General features: G+C 37.6%; 1 protein-coding gene across 1 annotated transcript in view; it reads right to left on the reverse strand.

The window, feature by feature from the left end:
- LOC149064510 (cytoplasmic dynein 2 light intermediate chain 1) overlaps window positions 1–26,058 on the reverse strand; it is a 119,385-nt gene that overhangs the window by 19,933 nt on the left and 73,394 nt on the right. The window contains exons 6-8 of the mRNA XM_089255342.1: window positions 1,567–1,671; window positions 1,223–1,311; window positions 452–626 (exon numbers count right to left, since the gene is read on the reverse strand). Coding sequence (XP_089111468.1) covers window positions 452–626; window positions 1,223–1,311; window positions 1,567–1,671 — 369 coding nt within the window. The remainder of the gene's footprint in view (window positions 1–451; window positions 627–1,222; window positions 1,312–1,566; window positions 1,672–26,058) is intronic.

The following is a 26,058-nucleotide window of genomic DNA, read 5'->3' on the forward strand; positions in this document are numbered from 1 at the left end:
TACCAAATCGGGAATTGGGTTGAATAGCAACCGAGCGTGAAGATTTGGTATTCAACCCAAATGGGAAACTCGGTCAGCGAAACTAGTGGTTAAATTTTTCCTCTGAAGACGGCACCCATTGGTGTTGAAATGCATTAGGACTTTTATTATTTTTTGTGTATTTGCCTTATTCGTTGGTGTCTTCTAAATAAGGGTATACCATTATTATAAAAGTATAAATTCCAGTAAAATAACACAAAAATTAATAAGAAAATACACTGGAAATTGCTTATGTTAACAGATGTTTATTAAAGATATAATCAAGATATTATTTTCAATCTTCTGTTGGTATAGTGTTGAACAAAACAAATTCTTCTGCAGGAATTTGCCTCATTTTATTAATGTTTCACGAGAGCTAAAAATTGCTGAGGAAAAAGTTGTTAGGATGAAACAAGAACTGATAAAAACTTGCAATTGGTCTATCACTGATGAATCTTTTCATGTTCTCCGCCACAGCTGCCTTCACTGTTGGATTGTTATTCAGCACTTCATTTATTCTACTTTTGACTGCTCTTATCAATATCTCCAGAGTGAACCATAGCTCATCTACTGCAGACAGATCCAGAACCAATACTACTGCTAAAGTACTAAAAGAAAAAAAAAGCATACTGAATGTAACCAATAAAATAAAAACATCACAGTGTACCGTAAAAATTAAATTATTGGTTGATAAAAAAAAAATTACCACAATTTATGAATGACTCTCACAAATTATTAAAACAAGATGTACTGTCTTATATTGAAATAAGAAGTTTTGTATCATGATTTGGCCTAAATTATCATTTGGAAAATCGCTTTAGTTATTTTTTTATCATTATAACTTTTATTTTCTTTATTCAAATTTCAGTAGTAAAATACTTTGAATTTGTGTTGTACCGTAAAACTTTTTCATTAAATGTGCAAATGTAATAGCTTACTTTGAATAAAATGGTAAAAAAATATAATCTCTCTTGTTGAAATAAAATCAAGTACACAGTGGAACTCCCATACAAGAATGATACCACCTGTAATGAAAATCTATACACAATGATAGTACTCTTTGGTCTAGGAGATTCCCCACAGTGATAATGTGTAGAAAATTAGATTCCATCCACTTTCATTCCATGAAAATCATTAGAGTGAAATTTCACAGTATCTCCTGTAACTTTAATTAAATTGTTGACATTAAAAATGAAATACAAACTGTAAATTCTTTTCAGAGAGAGGAATCTGCAGAAGATCCTCATAAATTGTGCCTCCAGCTAGCTCCCAGATATGGCACACTTCTTTATCCTGCAAACACAAGACCATTAAATGATTTAAAAAACTTTCACACATGCATATTGTACTATGACTATGACCTATTTTAGCTGCCAAATAATTGCCAAAGACATATTTTGCATTATTTACAATAAAATATGAATACAATAAATATAGACTTTTTATCTTTTTCAACTTCAATGCTGGAGCATTAATTACAGAAAAAAAGGAAAAATATCATGTGAATGTTATTCTATGCATATATTAATATAATAACATACATCATACCATATCCAAACCTTTACTACGTCTCGCAAAAGAATATTCCAAAGCCACTGAAGGTTTAGGAACGTCATTTTTCTCCACAAACTTGTAACTCAGAGTTGTCTTACCCTGAAATGAGTTGGAAAAAAATATTCTTGCATTACCCGATTCAAGCTAACTAAAAGAAAACTGTACCAAAAGAAAATATACTTTTTTGTACAATCTCTTCAAACTCAGTTTAATTATTATGGAGGAAGAAAAAATACATCCAAGAAAGTTATGAATAGATCCTGAAAGTTCAGGAAAAATTACATAAATGTCATTTTTTGGCTATTTTTGAATTTTTTTTTTTCAAAAATGCCTATTTCGACATTTTTTTAATGTTTATTCATGAATTTTAAAGGCCATATTCAGAAGAACTTGGATATTTTCAGTATTGAGCAACTTCAAAAGCATTGCTGTTTTTTAAATCTTCAACTTTTTATGTAATCTTATTCAAAAATGACTCCCAGACCCATTCAAACCCAAATAGGCATAATGTGCTCAAGAGATATGAAAATTGGTGTTGGGCATAGAAGTGGCAAAGACTTTTCACCTCTGCTATACATATTATTCAAATTACAATTCCCATATTGTCGAATTTACATCAAGATTGTGAACGTTTCAATTAAAACAAACAGAATTAAATTTTAAGTAAAATTATTTATTAATACATCAACTGTGCTTTGACTGAATGGGACATGAATGTTTTGTTCCAGACAAATGCAACCCATGTTTTAGAAAAGCTGAAAATAGATTAGACTGACTGGTAACTGTCCCAAGAGTTGTCTTACTGTCCATCAGTTGACATCATAGCTCCAACAGGATTGGGTTGGAGCTGACAGAGGGGATATCCCTGGGACCAGAGTTGGGGTTTTGGACAGGACAAGTGGGATAAAACTGCCCAAAACCTCCAAGTTTCAAAATGTTACATGGCAACCTAGATTTTTTTTTTCAATGATACTAACATATAAAAATATTAGCAGAATATAAAATTAACTAAATCAAAAATCTGTCAAAAGGTGTCATTTGATTTTGGTTTTTTTCAAGTCAACTGTTTCATCAAATTGATTGTTTTAAGATGAAAATCTGATGGCAAATTAATGTCTTTCTCATATAACTGTTTAAATATACTCTTTTCAATTTTTTATTTCATTATAAGTGTTATTTTTACTTCACATCTTATTTTTCACATATGATTATGAAGCAGGTACTGTGTGACTGCTTTCAAAAACCCTGCCAAATCTGCCAGAACACTTTTTTTTCTTTAGAAAATACATTATATTGAAGGTACTGTATATATCCATGTTCAGAGTTACACAATCATTGCATTATTGTGAAAACTCAACAAATATTTTTTTTTGTCAAAAAATATATTGCCATTGATATTTATTAACATTATTAAAATAATGTGTATTTAATGAAAATTGTTCTATTTTGACTTTTCAAATGTTTTTATTTTTTTAAGTGATCTTTCTATTCTACATTCTCCAATTTTGAATTTAAAAAATTAATTTCAAATGAAGGAAAATACCTGAATGAAATGAGGTCACTATGTAGCACCTACACATCACTAACAGAACACAATTTCACAAACACTGATTACACCTATATGATGATAAAAGACTTTAAGAACCTAAAATTGTTAAATTTCAATTATTGCTCTTATTCGGCAAGAAACAAATATTTTACTAACTAATTACAAGCTATATACAGGCATATCACATGGTGGACAGCAGTCAGCAAAACAATGAAGAAGGCTTATCAAGAGACTGTCTTCAACACATTGTTTTTATTTTAACTTTTGTGTCCCGCAAGTTCTGCATCAATTGAAAGACTATTTTCACATTTTAGAGTGGTACGCACTAAACTTAGAAATCGTCTTGGTACAGATAGAGCAGCTAAATTAGTCACGTGTTATTGAATGTTAAGAGGTACAGCTCAGCTTGATTATTACTGTTCAATTATTACATAAGCTTAATTTCATTCTGTAGTCATATCTGTTGCATTTTTCCAATTTTCATGTAACATTTTTATTCCATTTATTCTTGTATTTTTCATGTTTCAATAAATCTTATATTTAACCTCAAAGCAGTTCAGTTTTTAAGTGCAATCCCATAGCCTGATAACCTGATATCTCACTCATACAACCCTTTAAATTTAGTGTTTTAAATTTCAAAATTTTATTATATTTAATACAATTAATAATGTAAAATAATTTATACAATATAAATTTTATTATTTGATTATAGAGGTCACTTCATCCAATTACAAATTTTCGTGTTTATAGTTATAAAAAGGAGGTTTTGGACAGAAGGGTTTATTATACTGTCCAAAAAATTATCAATCCTGCCTAAAAACCGCGTTATTTTTCTTTCTTTTATGCTATGAATAAATGCACAGCAAACAACCACACACACACATGGCCAGGTATTTCAGATATGTAAAAATCATCTCTGAAATCAGAGAATTTTTTTAACTCAATATAGACTCACTAAATATAAAGCTTAATATCCTACATTTTTGAGAGAAAATATATTATGAAAAATTTTTGGACCCCTAACATCATTGCTTTTAGTTTTTTTTTTCCCAATAATTATGAATGACTTTTTTAGTGTCCATTTCAGACATTTTTAGTGCCTTTTTTTCCTGCCTATTTTGGCTATTTTTAGTGCATAAATGTCCAAGCTCCAGTTACGAAAAATGTTTCAAGTTTTCTACTACTACTTATATACACTGCTCAAAACAATTAGGGGAGCACATGGTTTTAACAAAATTATGGAAAGATGTACACCGATAAGTAACATAAAATGAATCATCCATAATTTAAAGCCTAGCAGGAAACGGAAGAAGAAAACTTCATATGCAAATCAAAGTTCATGACGTCAAAAACCAGAAAAGGAGATAAGGGCAGAAATCGGGATATTGCAGAAACGTCAGTTTTACTGCCGTAACTGTGAAATTCGATTGCGCAGTATTTTTTTTTGAGACAAGGTGACTTGAGGATGTCTCAACAACGTGATTTATCGGAATCCATGGCATGGCGTGTTATAGGCAGACTGGAATCCGGGCAAACACAACGTAGTGTCGCGGACCCTGTTGGAGTCGCCAGAAGTGTTGGTGCAAGGCTGTGGAATCAATTCCAAGAAACAGGAAATGTTAGACGTCGACCAGGGCAAGGTCGGCCACGCGCCACTACAGCAACTGATGACCGGTATATACGGTTAACAGCCTGTCGAAACAGAACAGAGAATGCTACGCAGTTGCAAAGACGGTTGCTCTTGGCAACAGGACAAAAGGTGTCCAGCCAAACAGTACGTAATCGGCTTCATGAGGGAGGGCTCTATGCACATAGGCCAATGGTCTGCATTCCGTAACAGCCCTGTTCCATAACAGCCTGTCCAAACAGAACAGAGAATGCTACGCAGCTGCAAAGACGGTTGCTCTTGGCAACAGGACAAAAGGTGTCCAGCCAAACAGTACGTAATCGGCTTCATGAGGGAGGGTTCTATGCACATAGGCCAATGGTCTGCATTCCGTTGACCCCACGCCACCGTGCGGCCCGAAGAAGATGGGCTGCTGAACATTGAGATTGGGAGCAACATGATTGGAGCCAAGTGCTGTTTACAGACGAGTCCCGATTCATTCAGTCTGGAGTGTGACACCCGACGTGTTCTGGTATGGAGGGACAGGGGCACTCGAAATAACCCCGCATTCGTTCGTGAAAGGTCACAATACAGACGAGCTGGTTGGATGGTATGGGGTGGAATCAGCATAGGCGGACGTACGGACCTGCATATCATTCGGAATGGCACTTTGACGGCCTGAAGGTATGCAGACGAGATACTGCGACCTCATGTCATCCCTTACGCTGGAGCCATTGGAGATTCCTTTGTTTTCCAGGATGATAATGCCCGACCGCATAGAGCTTGTCTGGTGGAGAACATGCTTGAAGCTGAAACAATACAGCGTATGGAATGGCCAGTGTGCTCCCCTGACCTGAATCCAATCAAGCATGTTTGGGACATGCTCGGACGACGCATTGCTGCGCGACCAAGGCCGCCTGTTACTGTCCGAGACTTGCAGATTGCACTTCTTGAGGAGTGGAACAGTATTCCCCAAAGTCTGATCGATAACCTCATCGCATCCATGGCAAACAGGTGTGCAGCAGTCTTAGCTGTTCGAGGAGACCACACGCCCTATTAAGACTCATGCATCATGTCTAAACAGTACTTTTTTTTATCGTTTACATGTAACCAAATTGTTGCCCGAAATCATCTTTTCATGTTTTTTCCATATTTTCAAATAATTAAAGCTTAATTTCAAATTTTTTTACATTTTTTTTCTGTATTGCGCATTGATACGCGTGTACTATCCATTGTATGCCAATACGTGGCTGTCTCGCACGGTTTTCTTCACTTTTTTGCTTGCTCCCCTAATTGTTTTGAGCAGTGTATATACAGTCCAATCCCGTTATAAAAAACTCCAGACCGAAGAAATCACTTTGTTATAACGAAATTTTATTATTAAGGAATTTCCGATTTTTAACATGAGCAAAAAAAAAAAATTCATTGTAGCAGAATTTAATTCTGAGAAAAAAAATACTTCTTTACGTTCTAGATAATAAAAAGAATGAAGTTGAATTTTAAAAATAATACAAAGCAACTCAAATCAATTAAGCATTGAATTTTTTTGCATAAGTTTTACTTAATTAATATTTTAGAGGCAAATAATCCATAATTATTATATATATTTTTTACACAAGTATTGCAGAAGCTAAGGAAAACAAATTCCACTAAAATTCCTCCGCATGCTCAAACAAATGGTCTGGAAGGATCTGATAAATATTGTATCAGAGTTCCAAACTAGTTAAGCCTTCAGATGCTGTAGGTACCAAAGCATACTCTAGTGAAAGCTCTTCTTCGTCACTTCTGTCCGCAAGCGATTGTTTATTGTTTTCTTGTATCATACGAACGATATTGCTACTTCACCAAACACCAACTCTGGCCAGTGGTCGCCTCAAGTTCGTTAAGGAAAATATCCTATCTATATCCTCCCTTGGGTTCAAACCCGTTACCGTGACAGCAAACTTCACGGTGGTAGACAAACATCTTACCACCACCCCACTTGAGCGTCAAACAATATTGTCGTCCGTTAATGGTTCCAAAGTGAAGGCATCATTGTCAGAGAAAAGAAATCTTCCAGCATCCATTCAGAACAAACGTTTCTTTTGCGCTGGTTCCCACAAAGGCTGCATATTGGTGGATGCACCCTCATCAGTTTTATTCTGTGTTTCACAGAATTCTGCTGCCATTAAATGTGCTTTTTTCTACCCTTTACAAATGACTTTTTGAGTGATATCCTTCCAGGCTCCAGCTATCATATCCATGGCTTGCTTGACGTCAGGCCTCACTATGATTTCTTTATCATCAAACTGGTGAATACATCTCAGCAGTTGCATACAGTACTTTCCTTTCACCACCTTAATTAAGCATCAGTCAAATGGTTGTAAAACAGATGTGCATTTAGGAGGCACGTATTCGATGGGAATGCACTCAAATTTTGAAGATTCAATGTGTGCCGTGCAATTGACGATAACAAGCAGAATAGCAGGATCTCTTTCTATTTTTTACCTTCATTTTTCCATAAAACTTAACTAGCCCCTCATTAAAAATTCTTGAGGCTGGCTGAATCGTTTCAAAGAATGGTATGGTGTGTGGTAGCAAAACAGATTTGCAGGAAAGCAAATTCAGTTGATATGAATAATGTGAATGAATGGGAAGCAGGTGAAATAGCATAAGCGATAAAGTCACATGATCCTTACAAAGTATTCAAAGCAAACAAAGCTGGAATCTTTTCTTAACTGTTACCTAACAAAACTTTGACATTTAAAAAAGACATGTGGATTGGAAAATTTGCGAATCCATGGTGCCTAAAGAACGTAAAATAACGCCTTGTAATTACAAATCAATTTGAAGGACTTGGATGACTACTACTCGGACCAACCGGAGTAGCTTAGCTCAGGAGATCCCCTTTTTAGGACATTAGTAACATCACAACAACAACTAGTTGTTAGTAGGGGTTAGTCACCCATCAACTCCACTGAGTGGAGCAAGTAGAACGGACTGTTTGAAGTTAGAAGATTTAATGCCATGCTTCTGATTTATCCAGCCTATTTATAATAACCTGTGATTTGTTCTCGGCGCACTGAAAGAACGAGTTTCCTCCGGCGCATCGGGAAAACTATGACATCAATCCGTTGATTTGCATACTCTGACACAATAACAATTATTTAGGATATTCTGTATTTTTGGTTGGCAACAGTTCGATAATCATGAAGGAAGCCGGCCGGACTATACCCACGATATCAGTAAGGCTATTGAGGGTGAGACGTAGACAATGAATTATACGTAACCAGAGGAAGTCCGCGTCCCTCCGCTAATTAAACAAGGTAATTGAAAACAATTATTTCTTTACAATTAATAACTACATACATTGAACTTAATCGCAAAAAGTCATTTTCACAAAAAGTCCTTCGCCCGAGGGAAGGGCCTAGCGTTAGCTAGTTAACTGGGGGGATTACATCTGTAACACGTAATGTGAGACCCAAAGGAACGATACGTTACATTTGAATTTGCAATTTCAATTTCGGCCGATTTTTTCAAAAACGTTGAAAAAGTAGATGGAGATTGATTCCTTGTTTTTTGGACACGTGCAGGCCTAGAAGTGAAAATTTGAAAAAAAAGTAGGAAAAATAGGAACACCATTGACAAAAAATAGCAGGGGGAAAAAAAATGGAATTCCCAAATTATCATAGCACATAAAAATGTTGTACCATTGAGATTCACACCTTATATACAGGGTGATCGGCGAATAAGTCCTTATTTCAAAATTAAATATCTCTACAACAAAGATCAATAGAATTATGCGGTAAACGGTACGTTTATTAGCAAAACTGTAAGAATGTTGTACAGAAACTTCGAAAAGTAAATATGTTGCAGCATATTTACAGATCACCGCAGTACAGTTCCAGAGCACTCAATTGACCCATGAAGCTTTTAAAAGATCAATCAAGTAACCTGCGTCACAGTTTCACATTCTTTAAGTGTATTGCGGCACATTCCCAGATCATTTAAGTGACCCGCAAAAAATTTACAGATCACCGCGACACAGTTCCAGAGTACTCAATTGATCGACATATTTACAGGTCAACTTAAGCGCACAAGCAACACATTTCAAAATCAATGAAATGGCCCACACTCTACTGAATGTTGAAAAAACACCCTTGATGTAACACCTCCTGGAGTTACATTACACCCGAAGGATACAACGATTAGAATGGCCTGCATATGTTCATGAATGCCTGTGTTTCTTCAAAGATGACAGCAGTCGTCAATAGCATACACGCGAACCTAGTATGCCTTAACCTTTTAATGGCCAATGTTCCCAATTGGGCACATACTTTTGATTAATTAAAAAAAATATTTTTCTTTCACGGAAATAGCCGATTTCCCCTCCCCCCCGAACATATAAGGTTCTGAACTTAATTTAGAAAAGACAAAAGTTATTTGGTTTCAGCTTTTATCAAGTAAATTTATTATTCTAAAATCAATCATTTTCAAGGCAAAATATCTCCAAGTTTATGTTTTAATTATTAAAATAGTTTTTGTAAATATACATGCTTCTCAATTTTTTTTTTAATTCTAGAATATTGCCAAGAATGATAAGAAATGCTCATTGAGACAAAAAAATTTTTTGTTTGAATTCCAGGGAACTTTTCCTATGATTGTTCCCAATTGGGAACATTGGCCACTACTGACTATTCTAAGTGCAATGCAGAGGAGTGGCATTCCAAAAAACAATTTATTGCTTTTCCCCTCTCTCTGGTGTGTCTCAAAAGGAAGGAAAGTGCCAAATTTTACATTCTTATGTTTACATGCAGCACCCCATTTTTTCTGTGACTGACGTTGCCCCCCCCCCCCATGTTTTGAGTGATTTTGTTGATATGTTGGTCTTGTGACTTTCTACACCTCTTTACCATCTTCTTTGTTATACTAGTAGCTTATTTGACTGAGTTTGAGAGAATCTGATATATCACATCTCTCTGATGAATTCGAAATGTGCCAGCTACTGCCTGATGAAAATGAGCGGGTTACAGATGAGGAAGACATCGATGACAACATGCTTGGCCCAGTCGTTCTTGCAGATGTTTGTGGATATCTAAGTGTTTTAAGATCACCACATAGTTCATTTGTGGGTGAATTTGCAGATCCTATCAACATGCCATCTACATCAAAAAATTGTTTTCTAAAGATCAGATAATTACCCAGTCAAAAAAATAAGAAAACATCATGTGTCAAGTGTCAAAAGACTAAAATTCATGCAACCAAAGTGGAAAAAATGTACTGCATTCGACCAAAATATAGGAAGCTAACCTACTGAAACAATCAGTCATAAGTTTCCTGAGCTAAGTGCAAGCCGACTCGATTGATATTTTTTTCAAATTTTTATCGCAAGAGTACCTCAGCTACTTGACTGAGGTGACAAATATTTATGTCACACAACATGGATCGAATTTGAAAATTGGGTGGAAAGAAATCACAAAAGTTTTTTGCATTGGTTTTGCTAAGTGGGTATCACAGAATACCAAGTGAAAATGATTACTGGGGTACTTTCAGAAGACACAGCAGTACCAAATCGTCCCCACTGTTATGCCGAGAAATAAATTTCGAGACATAAAAAAGAACTTCCATTTGATGGATAACTCTTTCTTACAACCCGGTGATAAGTTGGCTATCTATGATGAATTAAATGAAAAATTCATTCAGTTTGGGTTGTTCCATGATAAACTAAGCATTGATGAATCAATGGTACCGTATTATGGTCATCATTCAAGTAAGATGTTTATACGGGGAAAACCGATTCGCTTTGGATTTAAAATTTGGATGATTTGCTCAAACAATGGTTTCCCATATAAAATGGAAATATATGCTGGTAAGCAGTCATCGGAGCCTGTGCCTTTAGTCTATCACTATCTTTAGTCTGGACTATCTGTAAATTTTTAAATAATCTTTTAACTTACCATGGGATCCATACATAAACCTAAACCCGTATGTATGTATTCTTTTGTGAATTTTAGACCACCATTTCAGCTCATCATAAGTTCTTTATTATAATCCAGATATACATGCCTTTTGAGTATATTCGAGAGAAATTTATTTCCATCATTTTTAAAATTCTATATGTTATCTTTAATTTTTTAAATAAATTTATTAAATGATGACGAATTTTGTATCATCCTGTACAGATGGCTTCACTGCAAAAAATATGTTTAGTCACATCCGGCCAATGTTCCCAATGGGGAACACTCAAGAAAACGCATAGGGAATTTTTTTTTTTCTTCAATTTCTCGATTGATATCTCTTAACTAAAAAATCAGAAGGAGAAATTAACAAAAAAATAATGAAAATCAGTTGGAATCTGAATTCGGCGGTAAAAGGTTAAACCACACATGCTAACCAATGGCCCTCTGAGTTATCTTATGTGGACCAGGACGAATAGCAAAACCACACAAGTGGCTAAAGAACGATCATCACGCTACCAACAGCATATATCCAGATCACCTAAATGACCCCAAGCACATTTCCAGATCACTTGAGCGACCCGTAGCTTCACTTAAGTGGCTCGTAGTTCAGTTGTAGATTACTGTAAGTGGCTGGAGGCACATTTACAGATCATTTGAGTGGCCCGCGGCACGCTCCGAGATCACTTGAGTAGCTCGCAGCACACATATCACCTAATGGTCTGCAATACATTAACACTTTAAGTGGCTTGATGCATTTTTTATAGATTATTTTAGTGGCGCTCTTGACACATTTCTAGACCACTCAAGTGGCCCGCTGCACACTTTCAAATCATCCAAGTGACTTGTGGCACATTTACAGATGACTCAAGCGGCCCGCGGCACACTTTCAGACCACCAGAATGACTCGCGGCACATTACAACTTAACTCAACCTTTTGAAGAGTGTGGGGCCACTTCATTGATGTGAAAACGTGTCGTGGCCCACTTGATTGAGTGATCTAGAACAGCGCCGCAGATTATTTGTGTGATCTGTAAATGTGCCACGAGCCACTCAAGCAATCTGGAAATGTGCCACGTCCCACTTAAGTGATGTGTAAATTTGCCTCGGGCCACTTAATTGAAGTTAGAATGTGCCGGGAGCCATTTAATTTATCTAAGTATACCAAGGCCACTTGAGTCACGCCATACTTAGGCCATGGGTTGAGCACATGCTTGAAATAAGGGGCCATTTAAGTATTACATCAGCAAATTTTTACCGATTTTTTACTCCTTTCCCCTTGTTAAAAAAAGTCAGCAAAACTGACCCTCCTCTTTTCAGGTTGGGGACTAGTTAGTGGTCCTTCCCTCCAGACAATCAAAAATACATTTTTAATCAAAAAAAAATTTTTTTTTTAAGAATTAAAATTTCGAAAGAAAATATCTTATTGTAATACATTTCTGTTAATTTCAATACTATATGAAGACTAAGAAGTCAAAATTCCTTTTTAAGAATTCATTGCGACCCTACCTCTAAGCCTATAGGTGACCCGTGGTAAACACTTGGCCTGGGTGGACCAAATGTGGCCTGTCCCTCAAACATATTTTTTGTAAAAATGAACCAAGCGGATTGGTCATGGATCGCTTAAGTGGCCCGTGACAATTCCAGACCATTTAAGCAATCCATGGCACATCCCTTGTGCAACATGTGGCACAGTTTTAGAGCACTGGTGTGGCCGCCAATGCAGTTCAACATCACTCAAGTTATCTGCGGTCCGTTCGCAGATTACTTAAGTGATCCGCAGCATGATCCTGGATCACTTATATGATGTGCGGCACAGGTCTAGAGCACTTAGATCCAGGGGCGGTCTTAGGACAGTGCGCCAAATGAGAAGGGGCGCCGAAACACGTTAGATATACATTACTAGAAAAATATCTTTAAGATACGTATTTAAAAAAACTATAAAATATACATGAAAAATGACCAAGATGAGAAAAATGTGGTTTGAGTGTATATAATATTACGTTATTTTTCGAAAAGAAACGATGGGCAGTGCACCTATATACATACAGTACATAGCGATTTTGGTCAGATACACCCTCCTTATCTTGAGCACTTTTCATTTACCCCTGAAGGATGGGGGAAGGAGACAAAGTTTCTTTCCCTCTTGTTGTGCTGTAAAAATAATACAGAAATTGCCCTCAGTCACCCAATTTTTCTACTAATGAGAGCAAAAGTGTTTTCCTGTGTTGTGGGGAGTATTATAGGAATTAAAGGTGTCTTCTGATGTGGGAAAGATTTTGAGCCAGAGGCTTTTCATGCCTCTTTTTTTCCCGACTTGTATTACTTGCATTAAAAACGCAGAATCGAATCGCCAACACAGTAAAGTAATTCAAAAATATATACATTTAAAAAAACAAATGAATGAATTAAAACCTATGATTTGCTGACCATTTTAAATAGGGATCCTGCACTTGGGCCTCGTTCCTACCTGTCACAAGAGGGAAAACAAAGATGTTCTCACACCAGAAAAACCCATGCACTTTGGCGCACCCGATCACTGGCCAGTCTCCCGACTTGCCAGACTTTCCTATTAGTTCAACCAGGGGCAGCTCGGTGGCACTGGGTGCGCTAGAAGGGCATCAAATCCAAAGTGAAAGGGCAAAAAAATTAGGAAAAATTATTTGTACCAATATAGGAGGGGCACCATGTCTGAGGTAAAAAGGACGAAAAAAAGTTAGGGGAAATGATTTCTGCTCCCTCTAGTAGGAGCACCAAATCCGGTGGTAAAAGGGTGAAAGAAATTGATAGAAAATGATTTCTGCACACTTTAGGAGAGCGTCGTATCCGAAGTGAAAACGCAAAAAAAAAAAAAAATTAGGAAAACTTATTTGTGCCCTCTCTAAGAGGAGCGCTAAATCCAAGGTAAAAGGGCAAAACAAATGCAACATGATATGACATAAAATATTGCTGTTCCTTTGAAACAAAGTTACTGTTTTATCAAAACGAAGCGATTGAAACAAAAGGTTTTTTTTTAATTGGGGGAGATCAGGGGATACACAAAATGGTCCCGCTTGTGTAGAGATTTTGTCTCGAGCCATCCCTGAGTGAAACGTATATGTGTGTGGATTTGAAAATTGTAACAAACCGTACATACACAGCTGAACATCTTTTCGGAGTTTCATGGATCTTGTTCCAGATACCCGGTGAGAAGACATCTTTTCCCTTCCAAGAAACTAATGAGAAACGTATGTTGGAAATGCTTTGGAGTGGTCGGCAAGCCAATGAAGGATGCAGGAAGGTTGTAATCACAAATAAATGTCGAGATAGCTTAACAAGATATGCCAACCGACTTTCAGGAAGGTCCAAAAACCTCAATATAAATTCGATCGAAATGAAAATTCTAGCGAAATTTTCGATTTTATTTTTTGTTGTATTAGTTTTAATCATCCTAAAGAAAGTCATTTTGAAGGTGTCATTTCTTTCTGTTTTACTCAGTCCTCGACATTAATCTTGAATAAGAATTACAAAACCTATCGAATTTTGCTGCTTATGATCCGCAGATGCAAACTTCGTTAGCATGAGGAAAAAAGGCACCATGCATAGTCCACAGCGGTATATAACCCACATGAGAAAATTTCATTTATCAATATAAAATCTCTCTCAAGGAGAAGGGGGGATGTTGTTTAACACGGTTTTGCAGAGAAAATGTCAATTTTCGTACTGGGATCTACCCCTTCTATAAATATTTGAAAAAGATATGTGTTTGTAATTACATTTTTAACGTAATTATAACTAATGAAACCTCTCTCAGAAATAAAAGCTGTGGATAAGACACGGTGGTTTATCCACACTAAAGCCGCCTCAAAGTTAAAACTCGCAATGCAGCTTTGATCCACACTAAGAAATTCATTTCCGTTTTGTTTTTATTTCAACATATTTTTTTAACGTATAAGCCACAGGCTATAAGCAGCAGAATAGGGTAGGTTAATTGAGACTGCCATGGAAATATGGAAATAAAGTAGTACCTTACATATCCAAAACAAAGAGGGAGAGGCATCAGCAAATCTATATATTTAGACAAAAATTGCCACGTTTTTAAGACAAATAAATTCAATTGGTCGAATGGTCGACGCGTTTCGGCTCTTCCATGGAGAGCCGTCATCAGGACCTCGTCGTCAGAATACACACGAATGAGTCGTGGACAGGGCCGTCTTAAGAGTATCATGGGCCCCCGGGCCAAGTGATTTTTCGAAGGCCCTACCTGGTGTATCCTGGAAAATTTCAACCGGATCTCATTTTTGTGAGGCCCCTCTTCTCTTTAGGCCCCCGGGCCGTGCCCGGGTGGGCCCATGCGTTAAGACGGCACTGGTCGTGGAAGAGTGATGTTTACGTCTGGTCGTCCGAAGAGTTCGCCTTTGTATTTGCTGCGTCCGAGTGGTCTTTGGATGCGAATTGGGGAGCCATCTGTTGTAAAGTGTTGAAAGTTTTTTCACGACTGAGGTTAATAAAGCCTGTCCAAGCTGACGAAATAGGTGGTGTGTTTCTTCCATCATTAACGAGGAAATTCTGGCATGTTCTGATGAAGTATCCCTCGAGAAAATTCAATTCAGAATTGTGTGTTGCTTTTTTAAAAACAAACGCTTTATCAAAATCAAAATAATGTGAATGTTGCCAACAGTGTTGGGCAATAGCCGAATTATCCGTCCGTCCCTTCTCAACATGCTTTCGGTGTTCGAGTACTCGAATATTTAGATTTCTTCTAGTTTGGCCAATATATCCATTTTCACAATTCTTGCATGGAATGAAGTAGATACCAGATTCTTTGGAGGGTGAGATAGGATCTTTCAGATGGGAAAAGGTGAGTATATTTGTTGGCTGGAATATTGTATGGAAGTCAAATTTCTTGAAGATAGAAGAGATCATGAAACTTGAAGAATCGAATGGAAGAACAACGGTATTAGAAAACTGTTTTGAGTCAGCTGGGAGCAGGTTCGTGGTGCATGTCTGGGTCATTTTTCTGAGGACCTTGTCTATGATAAAAGGTGAAAAACCCCGATTAGAAGCGATGTCACGAAGGATATTGAGTTCATTCTGGAGGGAGGCTGAATCACTGCAAAGTTTTAGTGCTCGATGAACAAAAGAAGAAAATGCCGAAAGTTTCTGATTGGGAGGATGAAAGGATTTTGCATGAGGTGGCATGGAGATAGCGAATGGCTTACGGTACACAGATGTATGAAATTCAGTGTCTGTCTTTTTAATGAGCACGTCGAGAAAAGGCAGCATATTATTTTTTTCCATTTCATAGGTGAATTCAATATGTGGGTCAATAGAATTCATAAAATTGAATAACTCAGTGACCTTAACATCAGTCTCATCAACTAAAGTGAATGTGTCATCAACATACCTGATCCAAAGTTTGAAGTGGTGGGTTTCCAAAAGTTTTGTTTCGAAAAAATCCATATATATGTCACAGAGGATAGGCGAGAGTGGGTTGCCCATGGCAAGACCTTCTGTTTGGCGGTAAAACTTTCCAAACACTGAAAAATAATTGTGCGATACACAAAGTTGGGTGAGTTGACATATTTCTTCGATTTCAATTGAGGAGAAGTGGAATTCTTGCAGACGTTGTTTCAGGAAAGAAATTGCACCGCTGATGGGAATGTTAGTAAACATGGATTTGATATCGAAGGAAATCATTGTAGCGTTATCTGGTTGAATGCTGCGCATGATGGAAACGAATTCTGAGGAATTCTTTACTGTGAAACGATGCTTTTTGCAGAGAGGGGACAAAAGTTCAACGAGAAATTTAGCAAGTTGATGCGTAGGTGATCCAATGCAAGAAATTATAGGTCTTACTGAAAATGAAGGTTTGTGTATTTTTGGAAGAGCATAAAGTCTCCCGCAGTTTGCGGCGGATGGAAAGATGCGTTTCTTGGTCGAAGAATGTAGAATGGGAGTCTGATTGATTTTCTTTTGAACCAATTTTAGAAGGGTAGGAGCTGGATCCGTATTGAGACAAGTGTATGGTCCATCGCTAATTAATTTTTCAACCGACTCTTGATACATGGATTTATCAAGTACAACAATTTGGCCACCTTTGTCAGCTTCAGTGATGAAAATATTGTTGTTTCTTTTAAGTTCTCGAATGGCAGAGATCTCAGATTTCTCAAATGGTGAAGAAATGGTTTTTCGATTGGCCAAAACTGAAGAGGAAATCAAGTGCCGAAGAGATTCTTTCTGATCGGGAGAAAGTTTACTGTTGAGAAACGACCGTTCGATGGGCGCAAGAAGTTTTGTAGGACAAAAATGAGGCCTAGGTGATGCGAAATTAAGTCTGTATTCAAGTACTTTCAAATGGGCACCAGACAATGTTTCACTCGAAAGATTGACAACTTTTGGAGCATTCGAGAAGTCAGAAAATTTATGAGAACTTTTTTTCGAAGAACTTCTTGCAAGAAGCTGAGTGAACTTATTATCCAAAATTTCTTGATGTTGGCGATACACGTGAAGTGCCCGGTGGAACGATCTTGCGCCAAGCTGGGCGAAATCATCACGAGAATGTGCGAGACAGAGATGCAGTTTGTACAAATCCAATTCAATTTTAGCCAGATTGCGCCTTTTCAATTGTCGACTTGCAATTTTGCGATCGATCATCCATGGTCACCGTCGCAATCTGGCTAAAATTGAATTGGATTTGTACAAACTGCATCTCTGTCTCGCACATTCTTGTGATGATTTCGCCCAGCTTGACGCAAGATCGTTCCACCGGGCACTTCACGTGTATCGCCAACATCAAGAAATTTTGGATAATAAGTTCACTCAGCTTCTTGCAAGAAGTTCTTCGAAAAAAAGTTCTCATAAATTTTCTGACTTCTCGAATGCTCCAAAAGTTGTCAATCTTTCGAGTGAAACATTGTCTGGTGCCCATTTGAAAGTACTTGAATACGGACTTAATTTCGCATCACCTAGGCCTCATTTTTGTCCTACAAAACTTCTTGCGCCCATCGAACGGTCGTTTCTCAACAGTAAACTTTCTCCCGATCAGAAAGAATCTCTTCGGCACTTGATTTCCTCTTCAGTTTCGGCCAATCGAAAAACCATTTGAGAAATCTGAGATCTCTGCCATTCGAGAACTTAAAAGAAACAACAATATTTTCATCACTCAAGCTGACAAAGGTGGCCAAATTGTTGTACTTGATAAATCCATGTATCAAGAGTCGGTTGAAAAATTAATTAGCGATGGACCATACACTTGTCTCAATACGGATCCAGCTCCTACCCTTCTAAAATTGGTTCAAAAGAAAATCAATCAGACTCCCATTCTACATTCTTCGACCAAGAAACGCATCTTTCCATCCGCCGCAAACTGCGGGAGCCTTTATGCTCTTCCAAAAATACACAAACCTTCATTTTCAGTAAGACCTATAATTTCTTGCATTGGATCACCTACGCATCAACTTGCTAAATTTCTCGTTGAACTTTTGTCCCCTCTCTGCAAAAAGCATCGTTTCACGGTAAAGAATTCCTCAGAATTCGTTTCCATCATGCGCAGCATTCAACCAGATAACGCTACAATGATTTCCTTCGATATCAAATCCATGTTTACTAACATTCCCATCAGCGGTGCAATTTCTTTCCTGAAACAACGTCTGCAAGAATTCCACTTCTCCTCAATTGAAATCGAAGAAATATGTCAACTCACCCAACTTTGTGTATCGCACAATTATTTTTCAGTGTTTGGAAAGTTTTACCGCCAAACAGAAGGTCTTGCCATGGGCAACCCACTCTCGCCTATCCTCTGTGACATATATATGGATTTTTTCGAAACAAAACTTTTGGAAACCCACCACTTCAAACTTTGGATCAGGTATGTTGATGACACATTCACTTTAGTTGATGAGACTGATGTTAAGGTCACTGAGTTATTCAATTTTATGAATTCTATTGACCCACATATTGAATTCACCTATGAAATGGAAAAAAATAATATGCTGCCTTTTCTCGACGTGCTCATTAAAAAGACAGACACTGAATTTCATACATCTGTGTACCGTAAGCCATTCGCTATCTCCATGCCACCTCATGCAAAATCCTTTCATCCTCCCAATCAGAAACTTTCGGCATTTTCTTCTTTTGTTCATCGAGCACTAAAACTTTGCAGTGATTCAGCCTCCCTCCAGAATGAACTCAATATCCTTCGTGACATCGCTTCTAATCAGGGTTTTTCACCTTTTATCATAGACAAGGTCCTCAGAAAAATGACCCAGACATGCACCACGAACCTGCTCCCAGCTGACTCAGAACAGTTTTCTAATACCGTTGTTCTTCCATTCGATTCTTCAAGTTTCATGATCTCTTCTATCTTCAAGAAATTTGACTTCCATACAATATTCCAGCCAACAAATATACTCACCTTTTCCCATCTGAAAGATCCTATCTCACCCTCCAAAGAATCTGGTATCTACTTCATCCCATGCAAGAATTGTGAAAATGGATATATTGGCCAAACTAGAAGAAATCTAAATATTCGAGTACTCGAACACCGAAAGCATGTTGAGAAGGGACGGACGGATAATTCGGCTATTGCCCAACACTGTTGGCAACATTCACATTATTTTGATTTTGATAAAGCGTTTGTTTTTAAAAAAGCAACACACAATTCTGAATTGAATTTTCTCGAGGGATACTTCATCAGAACATGCCAGAATTTCCTCGTTAATGATGGAAGAAACACACCACCTATTTCGTCAGCTTGGACAGGCTTTATTAACCTCAGTCGTGAAAAAACTTTCAACACTTTACAACAGATGGCTCCCCAATTCGCATCCAAAGACCACTCGGACGCAGCAAATACAAAGGCGAACTCTTCGGACGACCAGACGTAAACATCACTCTTCCACGACTCATTCGTGTGTATTCTGACCACGAGGTCCTGATGACAACTCTCCATGGAAGAGCCGAAACGCGTCGACCATTCGACCAATTGAATTTATTTGTCTTAAAAACGTGGCAATTTTTGTATAAATTGAAACCAGGCAAAGTTACTCATTTTTTGTGATAAAATCTATATATATTTCGAATAAGAGAAATTTCTGATATATATATTTCAAATGAAGTTTTTGATCCTGATGAAATATAGAATTAAATGTATGTTACGGTTAATGCATTGAATGCATAATCACCAATCGTCTCAGTAAATTTGATAAATTTTGCAACATTTTATCACTTTTACCAGCGATTATACATAATCCTTCAGACCATGTATGCACAAACGTGCAAGTTGCTTCTTAGGGGTCATTCAAGTATTACGTCAGCATCGGGGGGGGGGGGGGGTTTAGAATTTGCTGACTTTTGATGACAAGGGGGAGGGAGGTTTGAAGGTTGCTTAAGTCATCAACCACCCTTTTCAAAGATACAAAATATTCTAAGCTGCTGACGAAATTTTGCTGACGGGGGGGGGGGGGGGGGGGAAATGACTGAAAATTTGATTACGTAATACTTGAATGGCCCCTTATTACTTTAGATATTCTTTTTTTAACCTCATCAAGGATGTTCACCCCAAACTTCAAGAATTGTACGTTATCGTTGAGATTAAAGCCGAAGTCCGAGGTTAAAAAAAAATCTAATGAGAGAAAAAACAACCCCTTCCCAGTGCGGTCTACACGCATGGGGCGTGGCCCGGGAGTCTTGAGAAAATGAAATCTAGTTAAAATTTTCTAGAATTTACTAGGTAGGGCCTCAGAAAAACCACTTGGTCCGTGCATGATACGGTTAAGACGGCCCTGCCCTTTTCCAGGGCCGTAGTGTGCTTTCTCTGGAGTAGTCTTTTCTTGGAGTCCCCTTGAAATGGTTATGCTCAGAAAAGGGAGAAGTTACAAGGGCCCCCCCCCCCCATTCGGCTCGGGGCACTGCCCAAGTTGCAAGGCCCGGTGCTTTAGCTGGTGTTTGTCTGCCCCTTCTGTTTCTTAGTACTGGGTCTGAAAGGGATTAAGGCCGGTATTACACTATAAAAGTTTGACAAAATCCATTTTATAAAACTTGAAAAATCTAACCAATAAGGTTATTGGTTACATTCTAGAAAATGCAACCATTGACCTTATTAAGTTTTATAATAGGACTTTTATCAAACTTTCATAGCGTAATACAGGCCTATTTCAAATGAAGTTCACGAGTTTTGTAAATATGAAAGAAATCATACGAAATACCACTTTAATTTAACCACTTTTATTGTCAGTTTAGCCCATATGTGATTCGTGCACTTATACACGTATTTTACCATAAAATTCAATTAAAATAAGTATGAAGAAGAGATCCTTTTGTGATGGAGTACCCTGTATAAATTTGTGATATTTTGCTTTTTTAATCCTTTTAAATCTATTAATTAAATCAAACAAGTTGGGCTTTTATGCTTGTTTACAAGTTAAATGGCAGTGTTTAGGGATCGACAAAGCGGAACCCGTCCGGGTCGATCTAAAATTTAATTTAAAATCATGTTTCTACCAAATAAAAATTAAAACTTACCCCTCTCGCATTATGAATGAAGTGATACACTTGGCAAGAATTAAACAACACTTAGTCGAAAAACAAAACCATTCTATTCTTTTCTTTTCTTAAATCAGAGTGACAGAAGACGCTCTGTCCTTCTTTTCTCCTCAATTACATGATGTGTACTACTGAAATATACTCACACAAAAAAAGGAAAAAGAAATAATAATAATAATACAGCTCGTACATATGGTACCTCTGCCTCCCTCTGTTGGGAAGCAGTGGGAGTCGCAACAGGCAGTAATCCCATTCTAGGAAGAAAGCTTTTCCGACTTCATCCCTTAATATCCAACCAAGAGGGGGGCGATGGGGATGATCACCACACCAAAAGTCTGATAATATGGTAGAACTAATCTGTCCCATATTTTACGGGACAGTAATGACTAGCGAAAATTGCCTCCTCCGACACATCACTCTGGATCCGCACCTGGGAGGTGGCGCTGACTACCGTTTTTGCACCAAGCACCACTAGGTCTAAGACTGTCCCTGCTTGGATCCATAAAGTATTTAGATATCACTAAAGTGGCTCTGTAGGGGACTCAATAGGGAGAATGTTAGTTCAGGTGCCCACAAACTAGCGAAAAGTTTTACTTGTTTTTGGCACACAGAGTAAGATGCCATTGAGATGAAGTAAGCATCATCCTAACACCCCCTCCCCATCATCAAAAGTCGGCAAATCGGAACCCCCTCCCCCACCATCGATGCTGGCGTAATACTTGAATGACCCAGAACATAAAAACACCCAAAAGTTATTTCCTGACGGTTAAAAAAAAATGGGTTTAGCGAGCGGTAATCGGCTCGCCCACCCTCCTGTAAAACCAGATGTGGCTCAGGCTGTCCCGTAAAGCCGAGTTTTCCTAGGAGCAGGTTTTCTGTGCCACGCACAACATGAATCACCCAGAGCGAGACGCCGTCCATTCACCAATAAGAAAAGCAGTACGACTGTTTTTCTACAGAGCGCAATACGGCTGACGTCAGCACTTTACGTAGGGCGTGAATGGCGAACTGCTTCTGGAGGAATCAAATGTGTCGTGTACCACACGTTTCATCAATCTTCTCTTCATTTTTGTTGTGTTCTCTTAAAATTTTTGTTTTGTGTTTTCAACAAAATTTCATTTTTGTTGTTTTACCTTCAAACCAGAGCATACAGCCGATAGAATAGCTGACTCCAAGGCCATATACTACGATATAGCCGATCTGATGCACCATGCTTGGAAAACACAAATGCGTAGCGTGATTATGTAACACATTTCTGCTGAAGCGAAATGATCCAGTTCGGTTCATGTGTCGCAAAACGCCTAGTAGGAAAACGCTGCTTTGAATGCTCCTTACGAGATACCGGGAGAGAAATAGTCTATATACACAAGTAATACCTCTTGTATGTGGACACAGAGCCTGTCCCTACCCCCTTTTTTTTGCCTTCTTATTTATGGCAACAGATTCGCTTTCCCCACTGGACTTCAGTTTTTATCACTTTGACTATAGGGCACGGGGGCGAAAAGATACGCTTGTCTTCGTTCCCTGCTCCAGTGGAACTAAAAAAATTTCTTCCCCCCCCCCATCTCTTTCAGTAGCGAGTAGTGATGTGAATAAAACCCGTCAAAAAGCAATGGAAAGCAGTGACATGGTGTGGTTTCTCGGAATATCTCAATATTGACTGTAAACAAAAGGGAGGGAGGGATAAAATAGGAATAGCAGGAGAGAATAGGGGTGAAAAAATAGCGGCAAAAGTAGGAAAATAGGAGGGCATTTCAAAAAAATAGGAAAAATAGGAGCGCTGCAAGGTCTGCACATGTTTCCGAGTTCGTTATAACAGATTTTTCATTTCGTTATACCAGAATTGCACGATACATTGTTGCTATGTAAATTGATTTGAAAGATTAGAAAAGTTTTTGTTAAAATGAGATTTTTGCTATAACGGTATTCGTTATAATGGGATCCGACTGTGTGTGTGTGTGTATATATATAATATATATCAGTACTTATCACCAAGGTGCATGCATGGTACATTTAATGCAAATGGACCTCATAAATATTCCTCTGGAAAAATTCTAACGAATTGGTGCATGTGGCAATGTGCTATGTACCTAAAGGCCCGTTTACATGAGGCAAGTGCTTTAGTTGGTAACTTAATTTTTAGTTGCCAAGTACGATACAATGTATGCAGACAATAAGGGCCGTTTACACGGCTTTAGTTGGCAAATGCACAAGTGATTTAGTTGGTAAGTGAGATAAGAACGGTTCTATTTTTTCCGGTTAAGTAGACCTATGCACATGCGCCAGTGGGTGTGACCTGTCGCGCTGGAGGGGTCTTTTTCCTCTCTCACGGAGGGGTTCATTTTGATCTTAAGCGTGAACCTGTTCATGCTCTGTCGTCTCCTGAAGTTTTGCTAGAATTCCGCGGAAATATTGGATGGTGAGGTGGCCAGAGGACACAACCTCCAAGTTTGTTGAAAAATATCTTCGCCATGAATGTTTGTTGAACTGTAGAAATGAAAATTACCTTAACAAACAAACTAAAAATTATTTGATGTTGGAAAATAGCTATGGAATATTCTGTCGACATGTCAGGAGTTGAAAAAAATTGAAGATTCAAAAATATATATCAGGTGGGGAGGATTTATGTATTAAAAACTGGAGGGGAGGGGGTTTCGAATATTTCTCTCGTCCAGAACGAATTTGCTGCCACCTGTTGTAAAAATATGTGATCAAATATTTAACATAAAGATATCCGCTCTAAAGATTAAATTAAAAAATAATAATTTCGAAAATTTGTAAATAATTTTTGTTTAATGAATTTTTATTATTTAATTTTTAACTCTTAGAATTTCCTACGAATGCCAAGAATCTTCTCCCGCATTTTCGGCTTACATAATTCATAATTTATCTCCTCTTTAACTTCGATTAAAATATCATATAATCGATATTTACAACTTAGAGGAGAAATAGAGAAATCTTATGCAAGTCATCGAGAAGAAATATAAGTTTATAATATGTTGTGTATTCTTTTTTCCCCTGTGGAATCATCTCGCCCCCTTACGTGCACCTCCTGATGCGTGGGTGGCAGAGGCGAAAAAAGGGGACAAGCAAACTGTTTCCCTTGCGTGACCTACTTCTTGCTCAGTGTGTTGCTCTCGCGTAAGTGAGAAAAAAATTTCTCCTTTTTTATTATGTGGAATTAATATTGTTAACCTATGTAAATAGTTTTTAAAATTAAATGAACTTAAATGTTATCAACCGTTTCTTCAATTGGAGTCAGAATATACATCATCCTCAATGTGTACCACATAACTATACCCCTCTTGGGTAAGTGAAAGTGAATAAATTTATATTCTTTAAAAAAAATATCATATAATGTGGCTGTGATCACAGTATTCGTAACTTTTACCTGATCATCTTCATCCATCGTTACGAAAGCTATGAGCTTTAAAAAAAGCACCTCTCTGAATGCCAGATAAATAAAAAATTATTAATATTATTCCCCCACACATTGTGCGTCTCTCTCCATGGATTTGAGTAGACGGAAGCGTGCATGCGCTGACTGCGCTCACCTCCGTAAAAATTATCCAATGAGTGTCTACTTATCGTGTGGACACTTTCAAGAAGAATCGGTAAGTTAAAATTAAGTTGCCAACTAAAGCACTTGCCTCGTGTAAACGGGCCTTAACGTGAAGTTTGTTTCTGAGGAATGCCTGTTGTGTGCTTAAAAAGTACTGCTATCTGGCTTCCGAACTCCAACACATACAATTTTTCCACTATGACAAGAGTGCACATACACTGAGATAGGCTGCTTTTTCTCAGTCCAAGATATATTTTTCTCAGCCAAGAAACATATTTCCTGGATGTTATGCTGAGGTGAACTCAGAAAGAAAAGTCCTCTGGTCTCCGCCGGGAATCGAATCCAGACAGTCTGAGTCTCGGCGGAGACTAGATGACTTTTCCTTCTTAGTTCACCTTGGAATAATATCCAGAAAATATCTGTTTCCTTGATACACATACACTGCTAGAACATTCCTCTGAATTTTTAGAGGAACTTCTAATGAATTAGAGCATGCCAGAGAATGGTCTGTGTATCGAACCATCTGGCTAAAATTCCAAGAAGTTTCCAAAACTGGACAATTTTCCTTTAACTTAAATTCCTGTAAATCAGTGTTTATCAAAGTAAGCAATATTACCTCTGGGGGGGGGGGGGGCTATAAAAGTTACAAGTATAACATAATATTGAGTGGCTTGAATTGGACAGTGATGAAAAAAAAATTTCAATAGAAGGGTGATGGAACAAAAGGTTTCGGAACCTCCGCTGTAAATGAAGAAAAATTCATTACTGACCATCACTACTGTGGGATTAGTTTGATGAATAGCATAATATACACACTCAAACCTGTTTTTGTGCCGTGGATAGGGACCGCATAAAAAAAATTCGCACAAAACTTCACGAGTAGCTATAAAAAATGTTTTTCGCAACACATTTAAAAAATATTTTTTTACGCGGTGGATAGGGACCGCATAAAAAAAGTCTCACGTAGAAAATAATTCAAAATCTTAAGAAATAACTAGAAATTGCTTTTTTAAACGAAATCAAGACACGAGGCTGGGCAGCTACTTGGAATCTCGCCAAACCTTTTGGAATCTGATTTAGAAAATACACATGCAAACATTTTTAAATATGTTATTTACATATGTACTTATTTTACACATACAAAACTGTTCAAAATGTATAACCATTATTCTTCGTAGTCTGAGAATACGCGAATTTTCTTGTGGTAAACTGGTTCAAAATCACTTTCGTCACTTGAAGATACTACCTCGCACTCATTTAGAGTTGACTTTTTTTCAGTTACCCAATAGTCGGTGATCAGTTTTTGCGA

This window comes from Pholcus phalangioides, unplaced genomic scaffold, assembly GCF_987345545.1.
Source record: "Pholcus phalangioides strain wild (caught in Gottingen) unplaced genomic scaffold, Ppha-v1.0 ptg000042l_1, whole genome shotgun sequence".
Classification (NCBI taxonomy): Eukaryota; Metazoa; Arthropoda; class Arachnida; order Araneae; family Pholcidae; genus Pholcus; species Pholcus phalangioides.